This window comes from Dendrobium catenatum, unplaced genomic scaffold (genome assembly GCF_001605985.2).
Source record: "Dendrobium catenatum unplaced genomic scaffold, ASM160598v2 fragScaff_scaffold_1680, whole genome shotgun sequence".
In the NCBI taxonomy this organism is placed as follows: domain Eukaryota; kingdom Viridiplantae; phylum Streptophyta; class Magnoliopsida; order Asparagales; family Orchidaceae; genus Dendrobium; species Dendrobium catenatum.
The window spans coordinates 1100858-1125865 of NW_021320142.1; the positions used below are offsets into that span (position 1 = coordinate 1100858).

The window sequence follows — 25008 nt, forward strand, 5'->3', positions numbered from 1 at the left end:
AACTTCCACTCAAACTCGCCAGCACAATCAATGGCTCCTAACGGACCAAAATCTTGCCGCTGCCCTCTGTTCTACGATCTCTTCTAACATTTTACCATATGTAGTTCATCTCGACTCTACGACTGCAATATGGTCTATGCTTGGAACAAGATTTCAATCTACAAATAGATCAAAAGTTATCCAGCGCAAGAATTCTCTTCACAATATGTCGCTCAAGAATCAATCCATAAGCCAATATCTATTTGAGATCAAGAAAATTGTTGATCAAATTTCGGCATCAGGCGCCACGGTGGATCATGAAGACATTATCCTATACATTCTCAACGGTCTACCACCGGCATACCAGTCGTTCAAGACATCGATCCGTACGATGTTAACGCCTATCTCTCTGGATCAGCTCTATCCCCTGCTTCTTAGCGAAGAAGTGAACATTGCCTCTGACACTGCTCGTGCTGCCTCATTTCCGGATCCTCATTCGGCGCTATTCATTACTCGCGGCAGAGGCAGGAGGTCTCTGGGCAGAGCATCGACGAACAATACAACGACGTCTCGCTCCTCATCAAACTCTCAGGTGATATGTCAAATATGTGAAAAGAGGGGTCATCTGGCATCCAGTTGCTGGCATCGAGCGAACCTTGACTATGTTCCTAAACAACAACAATCGCAACCCAGAGCCTTGGCGGCAAACTCAGAAAACTCCTACTCGGAATGGTTTCTTGACTCGGGTGCTACCAATCATCTCACCAACTCACTGGACAACTTGTCCATTGCCACACCGTATCAAGGCTCCGATACAATGACTGTAGGTGATGGGAGATCGGTGAACTTTGCTAACACCGGCAATGGACTCTTACCGACTCCCAACCGTAAGCTACTTTTATCTCACATTTTTCACACACCATTTTTACAGTTCAATTTACTTTCTATCTCTCAACTTACTCAAGAAAACAACATTTCAATTACCTTTAATCCAAATGGTTTTTTGATTAAGGATATGAAGACAAACTAGGTAATGCTTCAAGGCCCCTGTGAAAACGGGTATATATCCAATAAGGCGTCGGACTCCATCTACTACAGGAGTTGGACTCACGGCTGTCTCCAAGAATTCACTCAAATGGCACCATAGATTGGGTCATCCCAATGAGAGGGTGATGAAAAACATTTCTCAGTGTAATCCGCTACTAAAAATAAACACTGAAAATATTGCTTGCTTTCCGTGTAAACAATCCAAATGTCATAAAATAGTTTTTAAAAATTCTAATAACCGTAGCAATGCTCCGTTATCGCTTATTCACTCTGATGTTTGGGGACTTGCTCAATCATGGTTATCGATATTATGTGCTATTCGTGGATGATTTTTCAAGATTTTCTTGGATATTTCCTATGAAAGAAAAATCTGAAGTATTTGTGATCTTTGTTAATTTTAGAACAAAACTTGAAAAGAATACCATGCATACCATTAAAACCTTCAGGTCTGATGGTGGGACTGAGTTCGTCAATCACAAGTTCAATCAGTTCTTGGACAAGCACGGTATAGCTCGGCAACTCTCGTGCCCTTACACCCCAGAACAGAATGGGGTGGCAGAACGCAAGCACCGACATTTGATTGAAACAACAAGAACTCTCCTGCAAACTACTTCGGTCCCGTTCCAATACTGGCCAGATGCTGTTCTCACGGCAACTTACTTAATAAATCGGTTACCTTCTTTTACTACCTCTCAAGTAACTCCGTTTGAATTATTTTTTAATTTCAAACCTACTTACAGTCACCTAAGAGTTTTTGGCTGTGCATGTTTTTCATTATCTCCGAAACATAGCGTTCATAAACTCCAACCAAAGGCTCCTGTATGTGTGCTTCTTGGTTACTCTGATGTTTATAAAGGCTATAAATGTTTGGATATTTCAAACAACAAAATTACATTATCTAGGCATATTTCTTTTGATGAAACTTTATTTCCGTTTCATAAACCATTGGTGGCTAGCAATGAACACAGCTCTGCTACTTCACCCATAAATCCGAATTTGTTGCTTCCGCTCTCGGCATCTCAAGTAAGTCAGATTAATCATCCAACTCATACCTCCTGTAAGGATTCGTGTTACAGGGCCTGTCCATCTCCTACACGGGCGACATCTCCTGCTCCACCACCCGTGCCTGAAGTAGTAAAACAGCCTACTCATCATATGGTAACAAGGAAGCAGACTTGTCATCTAAAACCCCCAGATCGTTTAAACCTGCTCCATTCTGTTACTTCCCCTCCAGAACTGGACACACCAACTTCATTTGCTCAAGCCTGCAAATCACCATAATGGAAAAATGCGATGGCTCAAGAGTTTCTAGCTCTCCAACGTCAGGGCACGTGGAGTCTTGTAGAACCAAAACCTGATTACTCCATTGTTGGCTGCAAGTGGACGTATCGCACAAAAGTTCGTGCAGATGGCTCCATCGAGAAATACGAAGCAAGGCTGGTAGCACTCGGAATCCATCAAGAGTTTGGACTGGACTATAACGAGACGTTTAGTCCCGTAGCCAAACTACCAACCATACGCATTCTCCTGGCTGTAGCTCTTTACAACAACTGGACGGTAGATCAATTGGATGTCGCCAATGCGTTCCTTCACGGTACCTTAACCGAAGAAGTTTTCATGAGGCAGCCCCGCGGGTTTGAAGACTCCATGGCTCCTAATCATGTATGTAAACTATGTAAACTTCACAAGGCCATCTATGGTCTCAAACAAGCGCCTCGCCAATGGTATAACACATTTACTTCGTTCTTAACTTCAATTGGATTCTCCCATAGTAAATCGGATCCCTCCCTTCTTACTCTTAGAAATCAGCAAACAACTATATTTTTACTTGTTTATGTTGACGATATATTGATTACAGGGAACAACAAAATTGCAATCAATTCGGTCATTAATCAACTCAGCATCCGATTCTCTATGAAGCATCTCGGTCCAGTTCATGATTTCCTTGGCATCCAAATAATTAAAAACAAGGACACCTACTTCTTATCTCAGCGGCAGTATGCCACATCAATACTTCAGCAAATGAACCTTGTTGACTGCAAACCGCTAGCCAACCCCACCTGCACCAAATTCCCGCCCTCATATCCTTCGGATACATCACTGGATTCTCAGCTATACAGACGATCCACAGGATCGTTACAATATTTAACACTCACGCGACCGGACATTGCGTATAGCGTAAATCAACTATCTTAACACATGCATGACCCTCAACCACAACACTTCTTTATGCTCAAACGTCTACTACGTTACATCAAAGGTACGCTTGCTTTTGGAATTCCCATTACAAAAACTAATCTCCATCTTAAATCATTTTCAGATGCTGATTGGGCCGGAGATCCGGATACAAGAAGATCGACGTCTGGATATTGTTCATTTCTTGGAGACACCATCATCTCCTGGACAGTCAAGAAACAGCACACGGTTGCTCTGTCCTCCACAGAATCAGAATATCGAGCGCTTGTTGCACTTACAACGGACATTATTTGGCTCCGAAGACTCCTATCTGAATTCGGGATTGATCAAACGGAACCCACGGAAATATTATGTGATAACACATCAGCAATCGCTCTAGCAAACAATCCCGTTTTTCATGCAAGAACAAAACACATAGAAATTGATCAGAAATACATTAGGGAACATCTTCAGCAAAACAACATTCGGCTTATTCCTATCAGCACTGTTGATCAAACGGCGGACATCTTTACTAAAGCTCTATCAACACCAAGATTTATTACACTAAGGAACAAGCTTACTGTCTCTACCGACCCTTTAGCTTGCGGGGAAATATTAAGTGTATAAAGATAATAAACAGATAAATAATTATCTCTTGCTTAGGTGGCGTTAGCTTATTGGTTCTTTTACTTTCTACTGGCTATATAATAACTTGTAATCCTCAGATATAGAGATTCAGAATAATGATATACAACTTCTTCTTCTTCCTCTTATTTCTGCTCTCTTCTTTATCTGAGATCACTGTTCTTGTTTCCACACAATCACTCTGACACAGCATTCCACATTTTGGTCGATAATGGTGATAACTTGGTTTGTAATACCAAATGCTAAAATTTATAATCCTCTTTACAATCTCAACAATTATGTCTTGTGTTCTCTTGTTGATTCAAGGTGTCGATGTGGTTCTTGGCATTCAATGGTATCACTAGGTAATATTATCACGAATTATTCCTATCTTATGGTGTTTTTTTAATGCATTTAGGTGAATCAATCACCCTTTAGGAGGCCAGTTGGCGTAGTTCAAACAACTACACTACAATCAATTGCTTAAACTAACCAGCCAAGGATCCACAGCATTCTTTTATCACCTCTCTGGCAAACAATAAAATTGTTAGGTTCAACCCTTCCCCCCACAAAAAAGGAGCCCCTGCCTTCTCCCTTCTTTATTGTTATAATATCTTATTTTTTGAACATTTTGGACAGCCTCCTTGCTAGCCATATGCGCATAAAATCAACTTGAAACCCAATGCTCCTCTAGTCCACCTTCACCCATATCGATATAATCATTTAAAAAAAAATGCCATGGAGCTCATGGTTCAAGAGTTGCTACAAGCTGGTATCATATGACATAACACGAGCTCTTTCTCATCTCTAGTTATTCTAGTAAATAATAAAGACGGTACATGATGATTTTGCGTCGAATATGGTACCTTAACTAAGTCTAACATTCCACACAAATTTTCAATCCCAACTACTAACAAGATGCTCGATGACTTTCAAGGTGCTTATACTTCAGACTAGATTTATATGTTGTATATCATCAAGTCAGCATGGCCAATGAGGATATACACAAATAGCTTTTTGAACTCATGATGGCTATTATGAGTTCACCTTCATGCCCTTTAACCTGACTAACTGAACTTCTAGCTTTCAAAATATTATAAATTTGAACACTAAACTCAAATTATTACTTAGAAAATTATCATAATTTTTATTTTTTAATGATGAATTGCGTGCTTATAGATACTTCAGGTGCTGTTTTGGAATTATTTTAAGTGTGAGGGTTTGAGGAAATGCTGGAAGATGATGCTTTGGAGAAGGGAGAATATATTATGAGAGATTGTGAGATAGATCAAAGAGTAAAATAGGGATTTTTAATTCTTCTGCCAACAACATAAAGAGCAGGGGGTCAACCACTAAACTCTCAACCCAATAAATTTCATTCTCCATTTTTTTTTAAAAACATCAACACCTTTTTTTTTTCATTCTGACAATAATTAAGCTATTATATCAAGTTCTAAAACTCAAAATTCAAAAAACTAATGGGAAAAAAATTAGATCTAGGGAAGCAAAGAAGGTAGTGGAGTGAAACCACTAAAATTCCACATGGGGTGGTTAAACCAAATACTTTAATCAAGCCTAAACTTGCTTATAAATGAAAAATAATTTCAAGTGCTTAAACCAAATACTTTAATCAAGCCTAAACTTGCTTACAACAACAACAACAACATCAAGCCTTTATCCCACTACGTGGGGTCGGCTACATGAATCCTTTTTCTCCATTGTGTCCTATTAAAAGCCTAAACTTGCTTATAAATAAAAAATAATTTCAAGTGCTTAACGTGGAAATTGTAAATTAAACATTGAAAATTTATTTATTTTTAACAATTTTTTTAGTTCAATCATAACCCTTGTTCGTATGTTAAGCACTTGATTTTGATCTTGTAGTGGGAGCTTCAAATTAGTTAGATATTCTATATTGATCTACACTCAATTTCATGATGGACTTATTCATAGTAGTTTCGACTTCCTTATTGAAGCAAGAACTTCAACTATACCACTGGTGTTGTGGGTGGACTTGGCGGTCTACTCAAAAACTATGAATAGACTTCGATAGCATTTCCATTGGCCTCGCTTAGCTATTGATGCCTCTATTTATTTCGATTTGCTCAATTTGTCATGACACCAAATGTCTGCTACTCGTACCAATTGTTCTCTTTCAACCATTGCATATTTCGCTCTTTGCTTGGAAAGAGTTAATAATGGACTTTATCATGGACTATAGGAAGGCTAACTTTTTCGTTGTTGTTGATCACTTAATGCACTTAACGAAATGCACGCACCTCTCTCTCATTGTTTGTTTCAATGAAAGCACCATAGCAACAACCTTCATTGCCGAAATATGTTGCCTTCATGGAACGTAAAACCTATTATATCAGATCACAATAGTAGTTTCATGAGTCGCATATGGAAGGCCTTGTTCGAAGAGATGTGGACCGGAGTTCTTTTCAGTATGAATGGCTGTAAACTAGGTTTTATTAATCAATGATCCTTGACCTTCTTCCCCACCTTTTTCTTCTCTTCTTTGTAGTTTCTCTCATCTCCTCTAATTTGCCCACAGAAGCTGCTACAGCATTGTTGCTTCTCTCCCTTTTTTTTCTTTAGATTCGTTTGGTATTCAGCTAACAGAAATACAAAGTAATTATCCCTCTTTCATTAGCTTAAGCTTTTGGATTGAATATAAGTTCAATCAGTATTGCAAGTTTGATGTCCTTTGGATCACACTCCCCAACACTTTTTTCTCCAGAGTGTTGTCACAGAGCCATCCAACCAGGAGAGTTACGCTTTCTTTGTCACTAGAACTCATAATGGTATTCTGTCCTATAATTTTGTTTATTAAATGATTGTTCTGTTTCTGACTGAACCTTTGCATGCGTCTTTTAGTTTAAGGCTTGAAGTTTTGGAGTTTTCTACTTAACCAATTTAAGTTGAGATTTGGGATTGTCGAGTAGGTGGATTGTCATTAGGAAATTATTTTTGCTGACTATACTCCAAGAAGCTCACTTTTTTTATCCATTCAAAATATTGTAAATTTTTTGTTTCTGAATTATTAATTGAATTTAATTTTTTGGATCTTTCATAAGCATACAAAATCTTTTGTGGATGCTCCCTTCTATGTGGCATGTAAAATGTATCTAAAATATATTAAACTTTAAGCTGTGGCTTGACTTTGCTGAAAAACTTTTATCCTATGCTCTCTTATTTTTTTGTCTTTTACTGATCATTTGGGAAACTTAATGAAGCCGAAACTTTAAACTACAGATCTTTCATTTGAAGATTTCAAATATTTGGCTATTTGAAACTTTCCAATTTACCATTGAATTTTTGTCATGGTCGTGCATCTTATGCATTTACAGCAGGGACATTTCATTGGCGTTGATAAATGCTGAACAAGATGGATCTCTGTCTCTTCGTTTTTCTGCTTCTACCATTTGTCAGTTTTGGAAGTGGAGATGTTTATCTTATAACTATGGAAGGAGAACCCGTTGTCAGTTACATGGGCGGAATTGATGGATTTTCTGCAACAGCGGAGGATTCAATGGAAGAGATGGATATAACCAGGTCCCTCCTTCCCTCTCTCCCTCTTATGCACGCAGCTTGGAATATTACATTAAAAAGTTTAACAGGCATTTACAATGTGTAAGCTGATCTGAAAGGACTAGGAAGGAAAAGGGCTTAGGCCTAATTATGCATGGATATAAGTTGTTTGGGAAGGGTGAGCTATCCAAACGGAGGATACAGCTTAGAATGCGATTCATGCCATGACTAATTTCCACAGATGAAGGCCTAATACTCAAAACTGATTTCTGCTCTTGACAAACGTTTTATTTTGATCTCATATTTCCTTGAAATTCATGTTGGCTCCATTTGTCTTCTTTTTTTTTTAATGCTATCATATTTTTGACAGATCTAAAAAGACTTGATTAGAAAATAGTAGGAAAGACCTTTCTTTATAGATTTAAACGAAAAATGACTTTTAATAGGACACAATGGAGAAAAAGGATTCATGTAGCTGACCCCACATAGTGGGATAAAAGCTTGATTTTGTTCCTGTATTAAATTTTTTACAGTTTAATAATTCTTGGAATGTGAAGACCTTTAAGAATTTTGTTCTAGCACGTCACTTGTTCCTGCCATCACTTGAATTTAGAATACTTGTAATAGTTATTACATAGTTGTATAGTCTGAGTTGGTTCTTTCTGTGAATTTTGTTTTATACATTCATCCAACTCTTATTTTTCACTACACTCTACTAGTTGACCAAGTTCTTGTCATTTTGTTCTATGATCTGCAGTGAATCTGTCACATCATACTCTCTTTACCTGAAGAGAAAGCATGATGAACTTCTTGACTTACTTTTTGAAGCTAAGTCATATAAGAAAATCTACAGCTATTGCCATCTTTTAAATGGTTTCTCCGTTCATTTGACTCCTGAACAGGTAGCCCGTTATGTACAACCTTTTTTTTATCTTCTGTGCATGCACTTACGTTTGAACTTCCATTTGTTTGTGTTGTTTAACATTCATGCGTCGTGATTTGATTTTTAGGCTACGGCTCTGAGCAAAGCCCCTGGAGTGAAGTATGTGGAGAAAGATGGGAAGGTAAGGAAATTAACAACGCATACACCACAGTTCTTGGGACTTCCAACAGGAGTATGGCCAACAGGAGGAGGCTTTGACAAAGCAGGGGAAGATGTTGTTATTGGCCTCATAGACTCAGGAGTTTTTCCAAAGCACCCAAGCTTTGCTACCTACAATACTGATCCATATGGTCCTCTTCCTCGATATAGAGGGAAATGTGAAATTGATCCAGAGACTAAGAGAAGCTTTTGCAATGGAAAAATAATTGGAGCTCAACATTTCGCAAAAGCTGCCATAGCAGCTGGGGCGTTTAATCCAGCAGTAGATTTTCCATCTCCTCTAGATGGTGATGGGCATGGAACGTAAGCCTCTTAATGCTCATGTTTCAATCTACTGCATACCAAATAACAACTAATGTAATCTTAGTCAGCAATATGTCATTCAAAGACATAGATGTAGCTTGTAACATTTCTGAAGTAACATCTTGAATTCTTAATTTGTTGAACCATGTTTGCTATTAAGTTAGCATTAATGGATTATCTATATGAATTTTTCCTTGTGGATAAACTTGCTAATAGTATACATTTGCAAGAGGATGTACTTTGGTGTATACTTTTTGCTGATAATATTCTTCTTGTTGATAAGTCTAGAGAGGGAGTTGGAGGTCAACTTTAGAGTTTAAAGGTTTTCGCTTGAGTAGATCTAAAATTGAATATATGGAGTCTAATTTTAGTAGCAATAGACCTAGTGATGAGATTGTGACTTTGGACGATCAAGTCATTAATAAGAGTACACGTTTTAAATATCTTGGATATATTGTTCAAAGTGATGGTGAAATTGATGGGGATATTATCAGCAGAATTCAAGTTGGATGGTTGAAGTGGAGGAATGCATCGGGCTTATTGTGCGATAGAAAAGTTCCCCTCAAACTTAAGGGAAAATTCTATAAGATGGTGGTGAGATCTGCAATGCTTTATAGTGCCGAATGTTGGCCATTAAAAGAGAAGCATAATACTAAGTTAAGTGTTTCAGAGATGAGGATGCTTAGGTGGATGAGTGGCTTGACCCTTAGAGATAGGATATGAAATGAGCATATACGTGAAAAGGTTGGAGTAGCTCCAGTGGAAGATAAGATTAGAGATAGTCGTCTTAGATGGTTTGGTCACATTAAACGGAGGCCTTCCGATGACCCGGTTAGAAAAGTTGAGGTGTTAGATTTGACTTATGTTAAGAAAGGTAGAGGTAGACCTAAAAAGACTTGGTTAGAAAATATTAGAAATGATATTTCTTTATTAGATTTAAATGAGAATTTGACTTTTAACCGGGGACACAACGATGAAAAAGGATTCATGTAGCCGACCCCACGTAGTGGGACAAAGGCTTGATGTTGTTGTTGTTGGATAAACTTGCTAATAGTGAATAATGCACCAGAGCGCAAAGGTCCTATGGAGCCATAGCATAGAGCATTACCTGATGTACACGTTTTTGAAATACAGTAAAATTGAAAAAATCATGATAATTGAAATAATATGAGAGAATTATCCTAATAAAAAAGATACTATTAATGTCATATAAATTGAACATGATATTGCTTTAACATACATGAAACTTAATGAATGACATAATATTTTAATATTGAATCTTGTAAGTAGTTTAACTTGATTTGACATTTTGTTTATTTCTTCTCGTCAAGCTTATAAGATTATATATATATATGCAAATTGAACAATATAAACAATAATAATCAAACTCAAAGCTACAATATAGCAACACAATATTGGCAGCAATCAACCAACAAAAAATTGAATGAAAATAGTAAGAAAAGAGGACAAGTAATTACTTGATGGATAGAGGAGAGAGTGGATAAGCGTAGCTGATAAAATAACACACTTTTGTGTTATATGCACTATTGCGCTCACCTAGCACATAAAAGTGCATTATCTTGCTTTCTTGCTCCTTGTTATGTGATTAGCGCTGAAATTGAGTCACGCTGGCAGCATATATGCATGTGGAATTGGTCTTTATGTTTAGTAGAATGATTTTTTTACTAGTTGTTTACTGCTAAAGATGCTAGTTAGCAAAATGAACTGCATGATAATTTCTACTTGAAATTACCTACTTTTGTGTAGAAGTTGTCGCTGGCTCATTGATAGACTTTTTTATGCATTTTGAAGTTGTGCATGTGATTTGTCTGTAAAGATTATTGAATCAATCATGTTCAAAATGTGTTAAGGTGTCCGGGTTTATGACTATTGCTTCTGTTTGCTAGTTTACAGCCCATTTCAGGATGGCCATGTAATCCATAGAAGTTAGTTGCTATTGCTATTGAAGCAAGCATTTCTTGTAGATAGTGTTACATAGAAGAGTTTATCATATCATGTTCATTGTTGAACAAACTTAACCTATTTTTGATACAGTTTATAGCATCTATTTGTCAGTAGTAAAGTTCACCTTTAGTATCCATTGCAATTTCTGTTGAAATGCAACTATTTTAGATTTGTTTCCTTGCAGTTTGTTTTAGATTTAATAATCCTTGTTAATTGACATGAAAATATTATAATTAATGTTCCTCATTTTAATTTTGTTCAATCCTATGTTTTGTCAGTCATACAGCAGCTATAGCGGCAGGAAATAATGGAATTCCAGTGAGAATGCATGGGCATGAGTTTGGCAAGGCCAGCGGCATGGCTCCACGGGCCAGGTTATGCGCCATATTTATTATATGAAGATAACTTTAAATTTTGGATCTTATAAGCAGTGTGGTAGCTTTATTTATTTATTTTTTTTCAGGATTGCTATATACAAAGTTCTCTATAGGCTTTTTGGTGGTTATGTATCTGATGTGGTAGCTGCTATTGATCAGGTACTATCTAGTGTGTGCATACCTATGATTGCTGAGGATTACTAGAATTTCTTATGGCATACTGTTATAGATGTCATCCGGTGTCTCCTCCTTCAATGAATGTCTGCAAAATTATCATCTAATGATTGTACATCTATGTTTGAAAGCTATTTAAAAAAAAAAAAACTTGAAAGCTATTTTAATTTGAAAAATGCTGGGTTTTAATAACTTTTTATAATTCAATCCATCTTGATGTCATTAATGATACCAAGCAAATGAGGTAATGCACATTCTGCTATAACAATTACTCTATTTGAGATGATTCTGTCATTTTTTTTTCTTGATTTATTTTCTTGTTAAATTGCTTCCAACCGTTATTTCCTGCTGAGCTGGCCAGCGTGCAAAAAATATCTGATATTGCTATGAAATATCTTTGGAGAGGCTTTTATGTGGAATGCAATGTGAACAGGCTGTGCAGGATGGAGTGGACGTCATTAATCTTTCAGTTGGGCCAAACAGCCCTCCATCAACTACAAAAACCACATTCTTGAATCCTTTTGATGCAGCCCTTCTTTCTGCTGTGAAAGCTGGGGTCTTTGTTGCACAGGCAGCTGGAAATGGAGGCCCATTCCCAAAAACCTTAGTATCTTTTAGTCCTTGGATAACAACTGTAGCTGCTGCTGTTGATGATCGCAGATATAAGAACCATATTACACTTGGAAATGGAAGAACACTGCCTGGACTTGGGCTGTCTCGTAAGTTTATATTTTTATTTTAATTTCCTTGAGAAAGTTGTAAATCCCCTCTATAAAGTTTTCTTGATGTTATTTTATGAGTTTATCCAGTTAGTTTTGCACCGGGCAAACATGATAGAGCAACCTTCCTGAGTATGAAATAATGTTTTTGTATAGCTTTGGATGAAAAAAAAAACTTCTCTTTGGTCATGCATTTCTACATTGACCTTTTGAAACTGGACCAAGGTACCTTGGAAGCACCAGCTACTCTTAGAGAAATGATAAATTGAATATTTTCTTAAGGTTCTTCCTATTAGAATATGATTGTTTAACAATGTGGTAAACCAATGGCGGGGATTTTATTTGAGAGCGGTTTCCGTACAATTTAAGTTGAGGAAGTCATGATATCTGGATTAGATGATATATGATTAGTGTACGTGAAACATGCAAATTTATGAAATAATTTGCTCAGCAATATGTTCTTTGGGTAAATTTCTTGTGGGATAGATAAGCATCATTTGTTGGGAGAGTTGAAGTGGCGCGTTTATGCTTGAATTCAAGTCTTGCAGACATTCTATTAAACAGGCTTGAGCTTTCCATGTGGGCATTTTGTTTTTGGGAAGTCTCAAACACCCAATTCATCTTTATGATTTTGACAAGGCTTTGCATACTTGAATCAATATAGAATCTTTCTAAGAGGCTATTTGGTTAGTTCACATCTTTTATATAGTATCATGTTATTAGCAAACACCAGTTGTTTAATTTGATTACATATTTAAATAGCAATTTAATACCTGACATTCATGGTTCATGTTTTATTTTGTTATTCTAGATATTGGTCAAATTTGCCAACAACTAAAAGCTAGGCTTTCGAATGACTTAAATAAATGATGCCGCAAAAATGAAAGATCAAAGTAATAATTGATATTTCCATATAAAATTTCTTTGTTAGAATGATAAGATTGAACTAAATGTACTGCATTTGATAGTTATGATTTCTATATGATAATAAACTATTATCTAGATAACATTATTATCTAAATTATATTGAACCAAACAGCCCGTTAATACCTGCTTGGTTTTTGTGTGAACTCCAATGAATTAAAAAAGCATGTAATAGCTTAGGTGATGCAATTGGTGGATATTTTGATTTAATGATAAGGGATGTGCTGGTTGGCTTTGATCGCTGTGTTGGAGTTGCAGTTGATCCATGTGGCATCTAAGCTTTCTTGGATAACTTGTAGTTCCGCTTGAGATGTAAAACCTGAAATCGATGATTGTAAGTGCTGCACGCATCTTGATGCGTCGCGACAAAATTTAGGTGAAATTTCATAGTCTTTGGATTTCGACGAAATTAATTTTATAAAATTCTATGCAAAATTTCAAGCAAATTGATATAAAGAATATATGGCAATTTTCGCTTAATGCCTAAACTACCCTTAGTAAATATTAAAGTGGAGATATTTGAGAACAATTAAGACTTTATGCAATTAATATTAACCATCATCTCTCTTAAGGGGACACAATTTCATTAGATCCCCATTATTTCTTTCGGCCGAACCGTGTGAAGGAGAGAAGCGGATGGGAGAGGCGAACGCAAGGGCGACGGGCGGCATTTCTGACGGCTTTTCCGGCAAAGGGACTTGGGGAAAAATGTAGAGGAGACTAAGGGGAGACCTATGTTGCACCGATACGGATATGGCGACACAGATACGACACGATACAGATACGGGAAACGCCAATTCTTAAAAAAACAGGATACGGGTACGGCGCGGACACGACATTATAATTTATAAATCATACATAACAATTAAGAAAGCAATAAAAGCATAATATTTGAAATTACAAAAAAAAAAAAGAAGAAGAAGACAACATCATTTGAAGCCTGTAGCTTATAATATCAAAATATAAGTAAGCATTAAATGTCTAGTACAACAACAAAAGCATAAACATAAATTGTCTAGCACATGAAGTTTTAACTAAATAGAAGGAATTATATCATTAGCTTCTTCGGTGGTTTGTCTTTGAACTACTATATCATCTTCAATAAATATCATAGCTTCTAATTCTGGCTCATCAAGTGAAAGATCAGCAACTTCTAATATTATTATATCATCAAGAGACTCAAATCCATCTCGGAAATGAGAGAACCTTGCTTGCAGCAGCGGAAGTAAATACCAATGTTTAAAATTGTGTATTCGGGTACTGAGGCGTTTTTCATTCGTGAGGCGAGGCGTAAGCCTCAAGGTGTTTTGAGGTATAAGTCAAAAGATTGTGTAAACATAAAATGATAAATTTTTTATATACTAATGAGTGAATAATATAAAACATAAAAAAATATAAGATATAAAGTGAAATCAAAATATCCCAATAATAAGACAACATGAAATATAGTTCAACTCAAAATCCTATCTTTCCCAAATCCCAGTATTCTTTTCATTAACATATAATTCAAATTTTCAAAAATAAATAGCAATGACATATCACATAAGAACTCATAAAGTCATCAGCACTGTCATCACTAAGGGTATCTTTATTTGATCATCATTATGATGAACTGCTCTCTCCCATTTCTCCTCTCCTATAGAGTTCAATGTCGGACATTTACTTCAAAATTTATATAAATTTTAATATATATAGCATGAGGCGTAAGCTTCATGCCAATGAGGCGAGGCGGGCCTCAACCAAGTTGAGGCGCAAGCCTCATAAAAAAACTAGAGGCGTAAGCATCGAGGCATTTTTTACTGGAATTGCGCAAGGGCGGGCCTCAAGGCGAGCCTCATATTGCGCAATTTTAAACCATGGTAAATAGAACGCATTTTTTTCGGATTTCTTTTTGTTTTTCAATGGACACGCGTATCCGATACGCGTGCCCTTTTGAAATTAAATAGTATTTTAATTGGATACGGCTTTGGCGTATCCGACATGTATTAGTGGCATATCGGAGGCGTATCCGTGTATCGGTGTATCGGATATAGCACGCCTTCATAAATTGGTGTATCGGTGTAACATACGGGTAGACTAAGGTATGCATAGAATTTACATTTCTCCTTTGTTCTCAAAGATTTTTGGAAGAGAAATTTTTTTAGAGTAATGTTTATGAATTTTCACATATTAATGTTTATGAATTTTTCTATTTGCTTCATTTTCATATGTTATGTTTATATTCATGTCATTATGTTTATTTTTAAAAGAATGTTAAACTTGTAAAACAAAATCTAAGGCATAACTGATATCTAAATAAATATGAGGACTTTCGGAGAACATATGATTTTTTGAATAACTTTATCTCTATGATATATTTATATATTATGATTTACATGTACATGATGATCCGGAGTATCAAATGGTAAAAGAGTTTTTCGGAGCCAATGGTAAAGAGGTTCTACGAAGCCAATGGCTAAGGGGTTCTTCGGAGCCAAATGTCAAAGGAATAGCCAAAAACTTGACTATGTACCTGATCAGTACAAAATTATGGTACTTTCGAGACGAGTGTTTTATATATTATGATTAAGTATTTTATACATTAATTAAAGACTATAAAAAAGGAAAGTTTATGAAAAAGAATGAAAATTGTTTAAGAAAAAATGTTCAAGAAAACTGATTATGAAAAATGTTCTACATCATGTATCTATCAAATATCTAATATGGTCTTTTATTTGTTTTAATTTCATGCTTAATGGCATGTTTTTAATTATTTCATGAATTTATGATAAATATCTATTACCTGCTGAGCGTTTGCTCATCCGTATTTTGGGAATATTTTTTAAGAAAACTTGCTAGAGAGTGATGGAAGAACGACAGTTTACATTCCGTCGTAGAGGACATCAGGATGTCAGATTTTTATGATTGTGTTATGTAATGTGTCAGTTTGATGTATTGTGGACTTTTGTGATATTTTTAGTTTATGTTTTGAGTGATAGTTTGTTTTGATGAATTTGGAATATTTCAATTTGGATGTTTAGTAGCTCTTTCTTTCATTGAATCATGAGCAGAATGTCATTGATGACATTAGGAATGAATAAAGGATAGAGCTACTAACGATGCACCCTAAGTCTACTACCACTGAGGGCAATGTAGGTGAAGCTGGGAGGACTCTACCTACAGTAGCAGATCCTCCAGTAGGTGGTAGGAACATCACAATAGAGTTATTTGCTCAGATGATGACAACAATGACTTGGATGATCAAGAACTCCCAGACTCAGGATAGTGACAGTGGGAATACTTCTATGGATAAAAATTTAATATTGTTTCAAGATATAAAGTTTTCGTTGTTTTCAAGTGGTAGGCCCATAGAAGTTGAGGATTGTTTGATGAGAGTAGAAAAGATTGTGGAGGGTTTGTCTTGCCCTGAGGATAGGAAGGTTACGCTCGCTGCTTATGCCTTTGATGGTCAGGCAGAAAGGTTGTGGTGGAGTCGGTTATAAGAGACTTTTGGAGGGCGAGCTACTAGTCAAGTCTTCTAGGAAGATTTTATGAAGGTATTCAGAGATTGATTTGTGCTCATGTTAGCTAGGATACAAATACAAGACAAGTTTAACAGACTGATTCAGGGGGATCTTTCTATTTCACAATATGAGGCAAAATTCACTATGCTGTTTAGATATGTCCCTCACCTGATACCTAATGCTTAAGAAAAGTATCACCGCTTCTTGTCTGGACTAAAGGATATAATAAGGCAGCCTCTCATACCTTTTGGAATTAAAGACTATTCCACTTTGGTGGAAAGAGCCAGAAGGATCGAGATGGATTTACAGACTACTCAGAGGAGGGACTTTCAGAAAAGAAATATTGAAGGCAGGCCAAAGCACATTCAGTCTGCTCAGTCTTCTCAGTCTGGAGTGTCTACTTGGAAGAAGACCAAACCCAACAATTATGACAGCAGTGCTTCAGTTGCTACAGTGTGTAGCAAGTGTGGAAGGATGCATATAGGAGAGTGCATCTCTGACACTAATACTAGTTACTGGTGCCATCAACCAGGACAAATGTCAAAGTTTTGCCCTTTTTTGGGACAAAAATTAGTTATAGAGGCCAGGACAAGCAGTAACACCGAAAGGATAGCTGGTAAACCAAGAGCTGTGGAGTTTAAAGCATCTGTTCTTTCTCAAGATCAGACTCGTCAGAATGTTCAGCCTCGAGTCTATGGATTATCCCAACAAAAAGTTAAAGAGTCTCCTGATGTTGTTAGATGTATATGATTTAATTAATTCTCAGTGAAAATTTTATATAATATGAATGAAAAGTGAATGTCATATTTTTTAATAAATATTATGACTTTTATGTGATTAGGAACAATCTTAATGTGTAACAAATCTGTAAAAATATTATTTGATACTGGAGTGTCACATTCCTGTATTTTAGAAGGGTTTGTTAGATCCGTCAATCTGTTTTTTATAATTATATTGAAATCGTTATCAGTTCTAATGCTAAATGAAAATCAAATGAAAACTAATAGGAGATGTTATGTGGATTTGAGGATAGGTGATGATAACTTAGCAGCATATTTGACTATTTTGTCATTGTCTGAATTTGATATAATTTAGATATGGATTGGTTATCTTGTCATTTTGTGACTATATATTGCAATAAGGAGGAGGTTAGATTTCAAATGTCAGGAGTGAAGGAATTTAAATTTAAAGGAAATAAATGGATAACTGCTATTATGGTTTCATCTTTAAAGGCTTATCAATTGTTGAGGAAATGATATGAATGCTTCTTGGCCTATGTTAAGAAGGAGAAGAAGGAAGAAAGAGAGCTGAAAGATATTTCAGTTGTTCAGGAATATCTAAAAGTGTTTGCAGATGATTTACTTGTCTTACCTGTAACTAGAGAAATAGATATTTCTCTATTGAATTGGTAACAGGAGTTGAACATGTTGCTAAAGCCCCTTACAGAATATTAATAAAAGAACTGAAGGAATTGAAGGATCAATTGTAAGAGTTGTTAGATAAGGGATTCATCAGGCCTAATATTTCCCCTTAGGGTGCTCTTATACTCTTCGTGAAGAAGAAGGATGGAAGCTTAAGGCTCTGTATAGATTATAGAGAATTGAACAAGCTGACAGTGAAGAATAAATATTCTCTCCTTGGGATAGATTATATGTTTGATAAGTTGAAAGATGCTTCAGTATTTTCAAAGATTGACTTTAGGTCAGGGTATCATCAACTCAGTATTTGAGAAGAAGATATAACAAATGCAGTCTTCAGTAACAGATATGGGTATTATGAATTTTTGGATATGCCTTTTGGTCATACAAATGCCCCTGCCATATTTATGGACCTCATGAATAGAATCTTTGAGTCATTTTTTTATCTATTTGTGATTGTATTCATAGATGATATTCTGGTTTACTCCCTAGATGAAGAGATGCATGCAATTCACTTAAGGGCTGTGTTATAGGTATTGAGAGTAAATGAATTGTATGCTAAGTTCTCCAAGTGCGAATTTTTGCTGAAGAGTGAATTTTCTGAGGTATGTGATCAATAATGGAATGATTTCTATATATTAGTATGAGATGCAAGCTATAGCAGATTGGCCTCGACTAGCTACAGTGATTGATGTTAGGAGTTGTTTGAGTTTAGCTGGATATTACAAAAGGTTTGCTGAGGGGTTTTCGTAGATTGCTATGCTACTATGCAGATTAACTCAGAAAACAGTGAAGTTTGAATGGACAACTCAATGTGAAGATGCTTTTTAGAGGTTAAAATAGTGTTTGATGACTGTTCCAGTGCTTTGCAGAAGATGAATCTAACAAACCCTTGTTCTTGGGAGAGGATATTTATTCTTCGTTATTAGCTTGTTCAATTCTCTGTAATCTATACAGAGCCTTAAGCTTCCATCCTTCTTCTTCACTAACAGTACAGGAGCATCCCAAGTGGAGGTACTAGGCCTGATGAATCCCTTATTCAACAACTCTTTGCAATTGATCTTTTAGTTCTTTTATTGTCATTATGTCAGGGATTTTAGCAACAGGTTCAACTTCTATCTCCAATTCAATAGAGAAATCTATTTCTTCACTTGGAGGTAAGGTATATAAATCATCTGCAAACACTTCTAGATATTTCTGAACAATTGGAATATTTTTCAGCCCTCTTTCTGCCTTCTTTTCATTAAAATAGGTCAATAAGCCTTCATATCATTTTCTCAACAATTGATAAGTTTTTAAAAATGAAATTATAATAACAGTTATTTCTTTATCTCCTTAAAATTTAAATTCCTTCACTATTGGCATTTGAAATCTAACATCTTTTTTATTACAATCTATTATTACTAGGGCTGCAAGCGAACCAAACGTTCGACGAGCTACTCATTGTTTGCTTCGATTAAAGCTCGTTTGAGATCGTTTAATTAACTAAACAAACATACTTGAACAATATTTTAATTACTCGATTCTTAAATAAACAAACTTGAACACTAATGCGTTCGGCTCATTTCGCGAACAACATCATTTGAAGTTCGTGAACAAGATCGACATTAAGCTCGATAAGAAGCTCGTCAAAAGCTTGATTCGTGTTCGATTTTGAACTCGTGAATAAGCTCGTTGAAAATAATTAATATTTGACTATATAATTAATAAATATAAATAATAATTACCTTTGTTATATACACAATTGCTTTCATAGATATGTTTATGAACGTGTTTGTTTGATAGTTAAAAAATTAGTTAAATATGTTCGCGAACAAGCTCGATAAACACTAAACGAACGAACATGAACTAAACATGAACCGAACATGAACACTCCTTAATTTAAATGAACCAAACATGAACACAAATGCTAAAGCTCGAACAAACATAAACCAAACATGAAGAAGCTGATATTAAATGAACACAAACATGAACACTCACATACTCGGCTCGGCTCGGTTCGTTTGCAGCCCTAATTGTTACGAAATGGTAAGATAACTAATCCTCCATACCTATGATTGTATCAAATTCAAACAATAACAAAATAATCAAATCTATTTTAAATTTCTCATCACTTATCCTCAAATTCACATGACATCTCCTATTGATTTCTATTATATTTGAAATATTTGGTATTAGAACTGACAACGATTTCAACATAATTGTAGGAAATATACTGGAGGATCTAACAAACTCTTCTAAAATAAAGGAGTGTGACGCTTTAGTATCCAATAATACTTTTACAGGTTTGTTATACATTAAGATTGTCCTAATCATATAAAAGTCATAACATTCATTATAAAACATAACATTCAGTTTTCATCTGTATCATATAAAATTTTCATTGACAATTAATTAAATCACATACCTGTACCAACATTAGGAGACTCTTTAACTTCTTATTGGGACAATCCATAGACTCGATGCTGAACATTTTGTGAAGTCCGGCCCTAAGAAGGAATATATATTGTAGACTCCACAGCTCTTGTTCTGCCAGCTGTTCTTTAGGTATTATTGTTTGTCCTGACCTCTGTAACTGATTTCTGTCTCAGAAGAGGGCAAGACTTTTCCATATGCCCTAGCTAATGACACCAGTAACAAGTGTTAGTGCTAGAGAGACTATCATTTATGCATCCTTCCATACTTATTGGACACTGTAGCAGCTGAAGCACTGTTGTTAGAATTGCTGGGTCTGGGCCTCTTTCAAGTAGACACTCCAGACTGAGTGGGTTTTGGCCTGCCCTCAATCTTTATTTTTTGGAAATCCCTCGTCTTCTGAGTCGACTGTAAATCCATTTCGATCTTTCTAGCTCTTTTCCACCAAAGTAAAATAGTCTTCAATCTAAAAAAGTATGAGAGACTGACTTATTATATCCTTCAGTCCAGACAGGAAGCAGTGAAACTTCTCTTTAGTATTATTAGGTATCAGGTGAGGGGCATATCTGGACAGCATAGTGAATTTTGCCTTATACTGTGAAATAGAACGATCCCTGAACCAGACTGTTAAACTTGTATTGTATTTTTCTCCTAGCTGATATGACACAAACCAATCTTTGAATACCTTCATAAAATCTCCTCAGGAGACTTGACGGCTAGCTCGACCTCTAAAAGTCACTTATATCTGGCTCCGTCACCACCTTTCTGCCTCATCATCAAAGGCATAAGCAGCGAGAGTAACCTTCCTATCCTCAGGACAAGATATACCCTCCAAAATCTTCTCTACTCTCATCAATCAATTCTCAGCCTCTATGGGTCCACCACTTGAAAACAGCGGAGGCTTCATATTTTGAAACTAACTTTAAGTTCTTATCCATAGAAGTACTCCCACTGCCACTAGTCTGAGTCTGGGATTTCTTGATCATCTGAGTCATCGCTGTCATCATATGAATAAATGATTCCATTGTGGCGTTGCTGTCATCTCATGGAGGATATGTTATTGTAGGTAGCGCCCACCCAGCTTCACCTATATTGCCCGTAATGGTAGTAGGCTCAGGGTACACCGTTGGTAGCTCTATCTCTTTTTCATTCCCAATATTATCAGTGGTATTCTAATCAGCATCCATATTCCTGAGACAAAACACAAAATCATAAGTAAAAAATTCATATAATTCACACATCCTATATATTTTAAGACTCATATAATTAGCTTATAGACTCTTTCATATTGATCAGTATTCTTAAACATTTGTCTATGATACCAATGTTGTCACGACCCGGCCCGGCTAGCCCGAATTAACAAGACAGGAATAGACGGTCATATGGAGAACACTTATTTTATATCATAAAAAATTTTCATTTCACAATTGACATAAACATAAATATTATCCAATAACCATGTAAGAAAGAGCCACTAAACATTCAAACTGAAACATCTCAATTACATCAAAACATAAAATCACTCAAAACATAAACTAAAACATCACAATAATCCACAATACATCAAACTGACACATTACATAACACAATCATAAAAATTTGACATCTTGAGGTCCTCTAAGACGGTAGTTAAAATGTCGTTCTGTCATCACTCTCTAGCAGGATCTCTTGAAAAACATTCCCAAAAATAGGGTGAGCGAATGCTCAGTAGATAATAGACATTTATCATAAATTCATAAAATAATTAAAGCATAACATTAAACATAAAATAAAAAAAGAAAGATCATATTAGACATTTGATAGGTAGATGCTGTAGAATATTTTCATAATTAGTTTTCTTGAACCTTTTTTCTTAAATTTTTTTATTTCTTTTTCATAAACTTCTCTTTCTTTATATCATTTCATTAAATGCATAAAATACATAATCATAATATTTAAAACATCCGCCCGAAAGTACCAGAGTTTTATATTGATAAGGTACACAGTCAAGTTTTTGATCATTCTTTTACCATTTGGCTCTGAAAAACTTCTTTATCATTGGTTCCGTAGAATCCATTTACCATTGGCTCCAAAAAACTCATTTACTATTTGGTACTTTGGATCATCTTGCACATGCAAATCTTAATATATAAATATATCACAGAGACTAAGTTATTCAGAAAATCATATGTTCTTCGAAAGTCCTCATGTTTATCTTTTTTTTTTATAAACTGCCAATAGCATTAATAAGAAAAAAAAAGGAAAGAACAACCAACTAAGTGATAGTAAATCTATCACTTTTCTCTTTTAACAAAGAAAAGAAACTAGGAGGAACCTTATTCACTTCTAACAAGTCCCAAAAAAAATCACCTTTCAAGGCATGATTAGCACACCAATGAGCTAACTTATTACAACCTCTATTAACAAATTGGAATAGAATTACCTCAAACTCCTTTAGAAACTCCAAGTCTTCTCATTTAGAATTATCCACCTCTCGTCTATGAAGACCAGCCGATTTTTGCAAGTAATGACATTGTAGTTGTCTCCCTCTACAATTAATCCTTTAGCATTGAGCATCTAGTTCTGTAAAACCTTCTTCAAAGAACGAACAACAAAAAGCTCCAGAAATCCAACATCCCAATGCATTAATGAGAAACCAAATGCAAGAAGCATCCTTCATCTATGGTCTCTAAAGATACCTCAAATGCCAGCCTCATTAGAGAGAAGAAGTGCAGCATCTATGTTCACCTTGATCCATCCGGGTGGAGGGGGGTGCCAATAAGAAGAAATCAGCTTATTATGCTGTTTAGTGTCCCAGTGGTCCGAAAGAATCAAACAAGATGAACTAGAAGCCTGGATGATGACATTTGTCACAATGATACCAATTCCAAGTTCTTTGCCTTCATGAATCAATATGTTCCTACTCTTCCAAGAATTGAAAACCAGAGTACAATAAAGATTGGCCATAAAAGCGTTCTCCTCCCCTTGTTTTCTTAAGAAATACAAACATTCTAGGCTGTTTAAATCGGGAATAAAGAATCCCTAGATTTCGGCCTTCTTAAAAATCTGCTTTAAAATCAAGCACTTCACCGCTACATGTTCTCCATTTTCAATCATATTACATCCTCTAGGACAAAGGTTCATATCAGCCAACCTTCTATGCACCAAGAAATCCATTGTGGGGATTGCATTCTTCAATAATTTCCACCAGAAAAAAAAACTATAGGATTAAGTTTACTTTTCCTGATACAATTCCAGTCTTTGATCCACCATGGTTCAAAATATTCATTCACAGCTCTTTTAACTTTTACCATCCTAGATAATGTTTTTCCTGAATGCAATTTCAACAACTCCAAATTATCTCCTTGACTATCAGAATCAATCTTTATATTACAAATAATTTTCACCATTTTATCTCCAAAGTATTCTTAAAGTTTCTCTGTCACCCAATCAACTTCCGCTATGAAGCATGAAAGATTATTTAAACGATCAATTTCAATTGATATGAATGTAGGTCAGCTATCCAATCTTCTATCAAGGATCCATATATCCTCCAAAATGTTAACAGATACACCATCTTTAATGCTCCACCTAACAATTTGTTTTAAAGCTTTAGCACCACTTTTTAACAACTTCCAAGCTGACGAAGAGTTCGATTTAACCTCTTCCTCCCATACATTCCTCCCATATTTAGTAGATATTGATTTACTGAAAATTGAATTTGGTTTCTTCAAGAAATTCGAAACCAATTTGGCTCTAAGGGGTTATATAGAACAACAGCAGATTGAATACCGAGACCACCTTTGTTCTTTCAGTTTACATAACTCCCTCCATGATACAAAATGCAATCCACTATCTCCATTGCTTTTATTCCAGATAAATTCCCTGCACATTCTGACAATTTTTTTTAACACTAATAACGGTACCAAAGACATAGCAGTGTAGAAAACTGGGATGGATTGTAATGCCGAATTGATAAGGGTAATCCTGCTAGCTGTAAATATGAACTTCTTTCCCCAAATATCTAATTTAAGAGCTGCTTTTTCCAGAATGCCTGAGAAGTCTGAAGCCATACGCCTTTTTAAGGTGATTTTGTTGCCCAAATAGTTGAGTTCATTAGTCTTCTTGAACCCCAAGAGTTTCAAGATAATCTTCCTCCTCCTTTCCATATTCTTACTATAAACAAAAGTAGATTTTGATACATTTACTAGCTGACCCGTCCAATTGCAATAACTCTTAGTGATTTTTGATAATCTTCTTAACATTCTCTACTTCAGCACTAGAGAAGATCAATATATCATCTGCAAACAACAAATGTGAGATCCTTGGAATCAAAGGAGCAATTCTCAAGCCCAAACGATCACCATTGGCTAAAAAAGCATTAGTAAGTAATTGGGAGCAAAGTATGAATAAGTAAGGAGAGAGAGGGCATCCCTGCCTAAAACCGCTTCTCCCTTGAATTTTATCTAGTTCCACTTTGTTGATCTAGTTCCACTCCGTTGATATGCACTAAGAAAACTGGATCATTAACACAATCCATAATGAGCTTAGAGAAATTCCCTGGAAAACCAAAATAATCCAAGACTTGTCTAAGGGTATCCCAAGCCATACTATCGTATGCTTGTTCCATATTAAGTTTGATTGCCACCAATCCCCTTTTAGACTTGGATACTCTAAACTTATGAAAAATCTCTTGAGCAAGAAGCACATGCTCAGATAAGGCCCTCCCCTCAATAAAAGCTACTTGCTCTTCAGAAATAAGGCCATTAA

General features: G+C 35.7%; 1 protein-coding gene across 2 annotated transcripts in view; it reads left to right on the plus strand.

Moving 5' to 3' along the window:
• Positions 1–25008, plus strand: part of LOC110106871 (subtilisin-like protease SBT2.5) — a 43576-nt gene that overhangs the window by 9217 nt on the left and 9351 nt on the right. Inside the window, exons 2-7 of one of the 2 annotated variants that reach the window (XM_020836933.2) lie at positions 7179–7383; positions 8117–8261; positions 8370–8764; positions 11008–11103; positions 11193–11265; positions 11714–11999. In XM_020836933.2, coding sequence (XP_020692592.1) covers positions 7205–7383; positions 8117–8261; positions 8370–8764; positions 11008–11103; positions 11193–11265; positions 11714–11999 — 1174 coding nt within the window. In that variant the 5' untranslated portion in view covers positions 7179–7204. The remainder of the gene's footprint in view (positions 1–7178; positions 7384–8116; positions 8262–8369; positions 8765–11007; positions 11104–11192; positions 11266–11713; positions 12000–25008) is intronic. The other variant, XM_020836934.2, reaches the window with a different exon arrangement.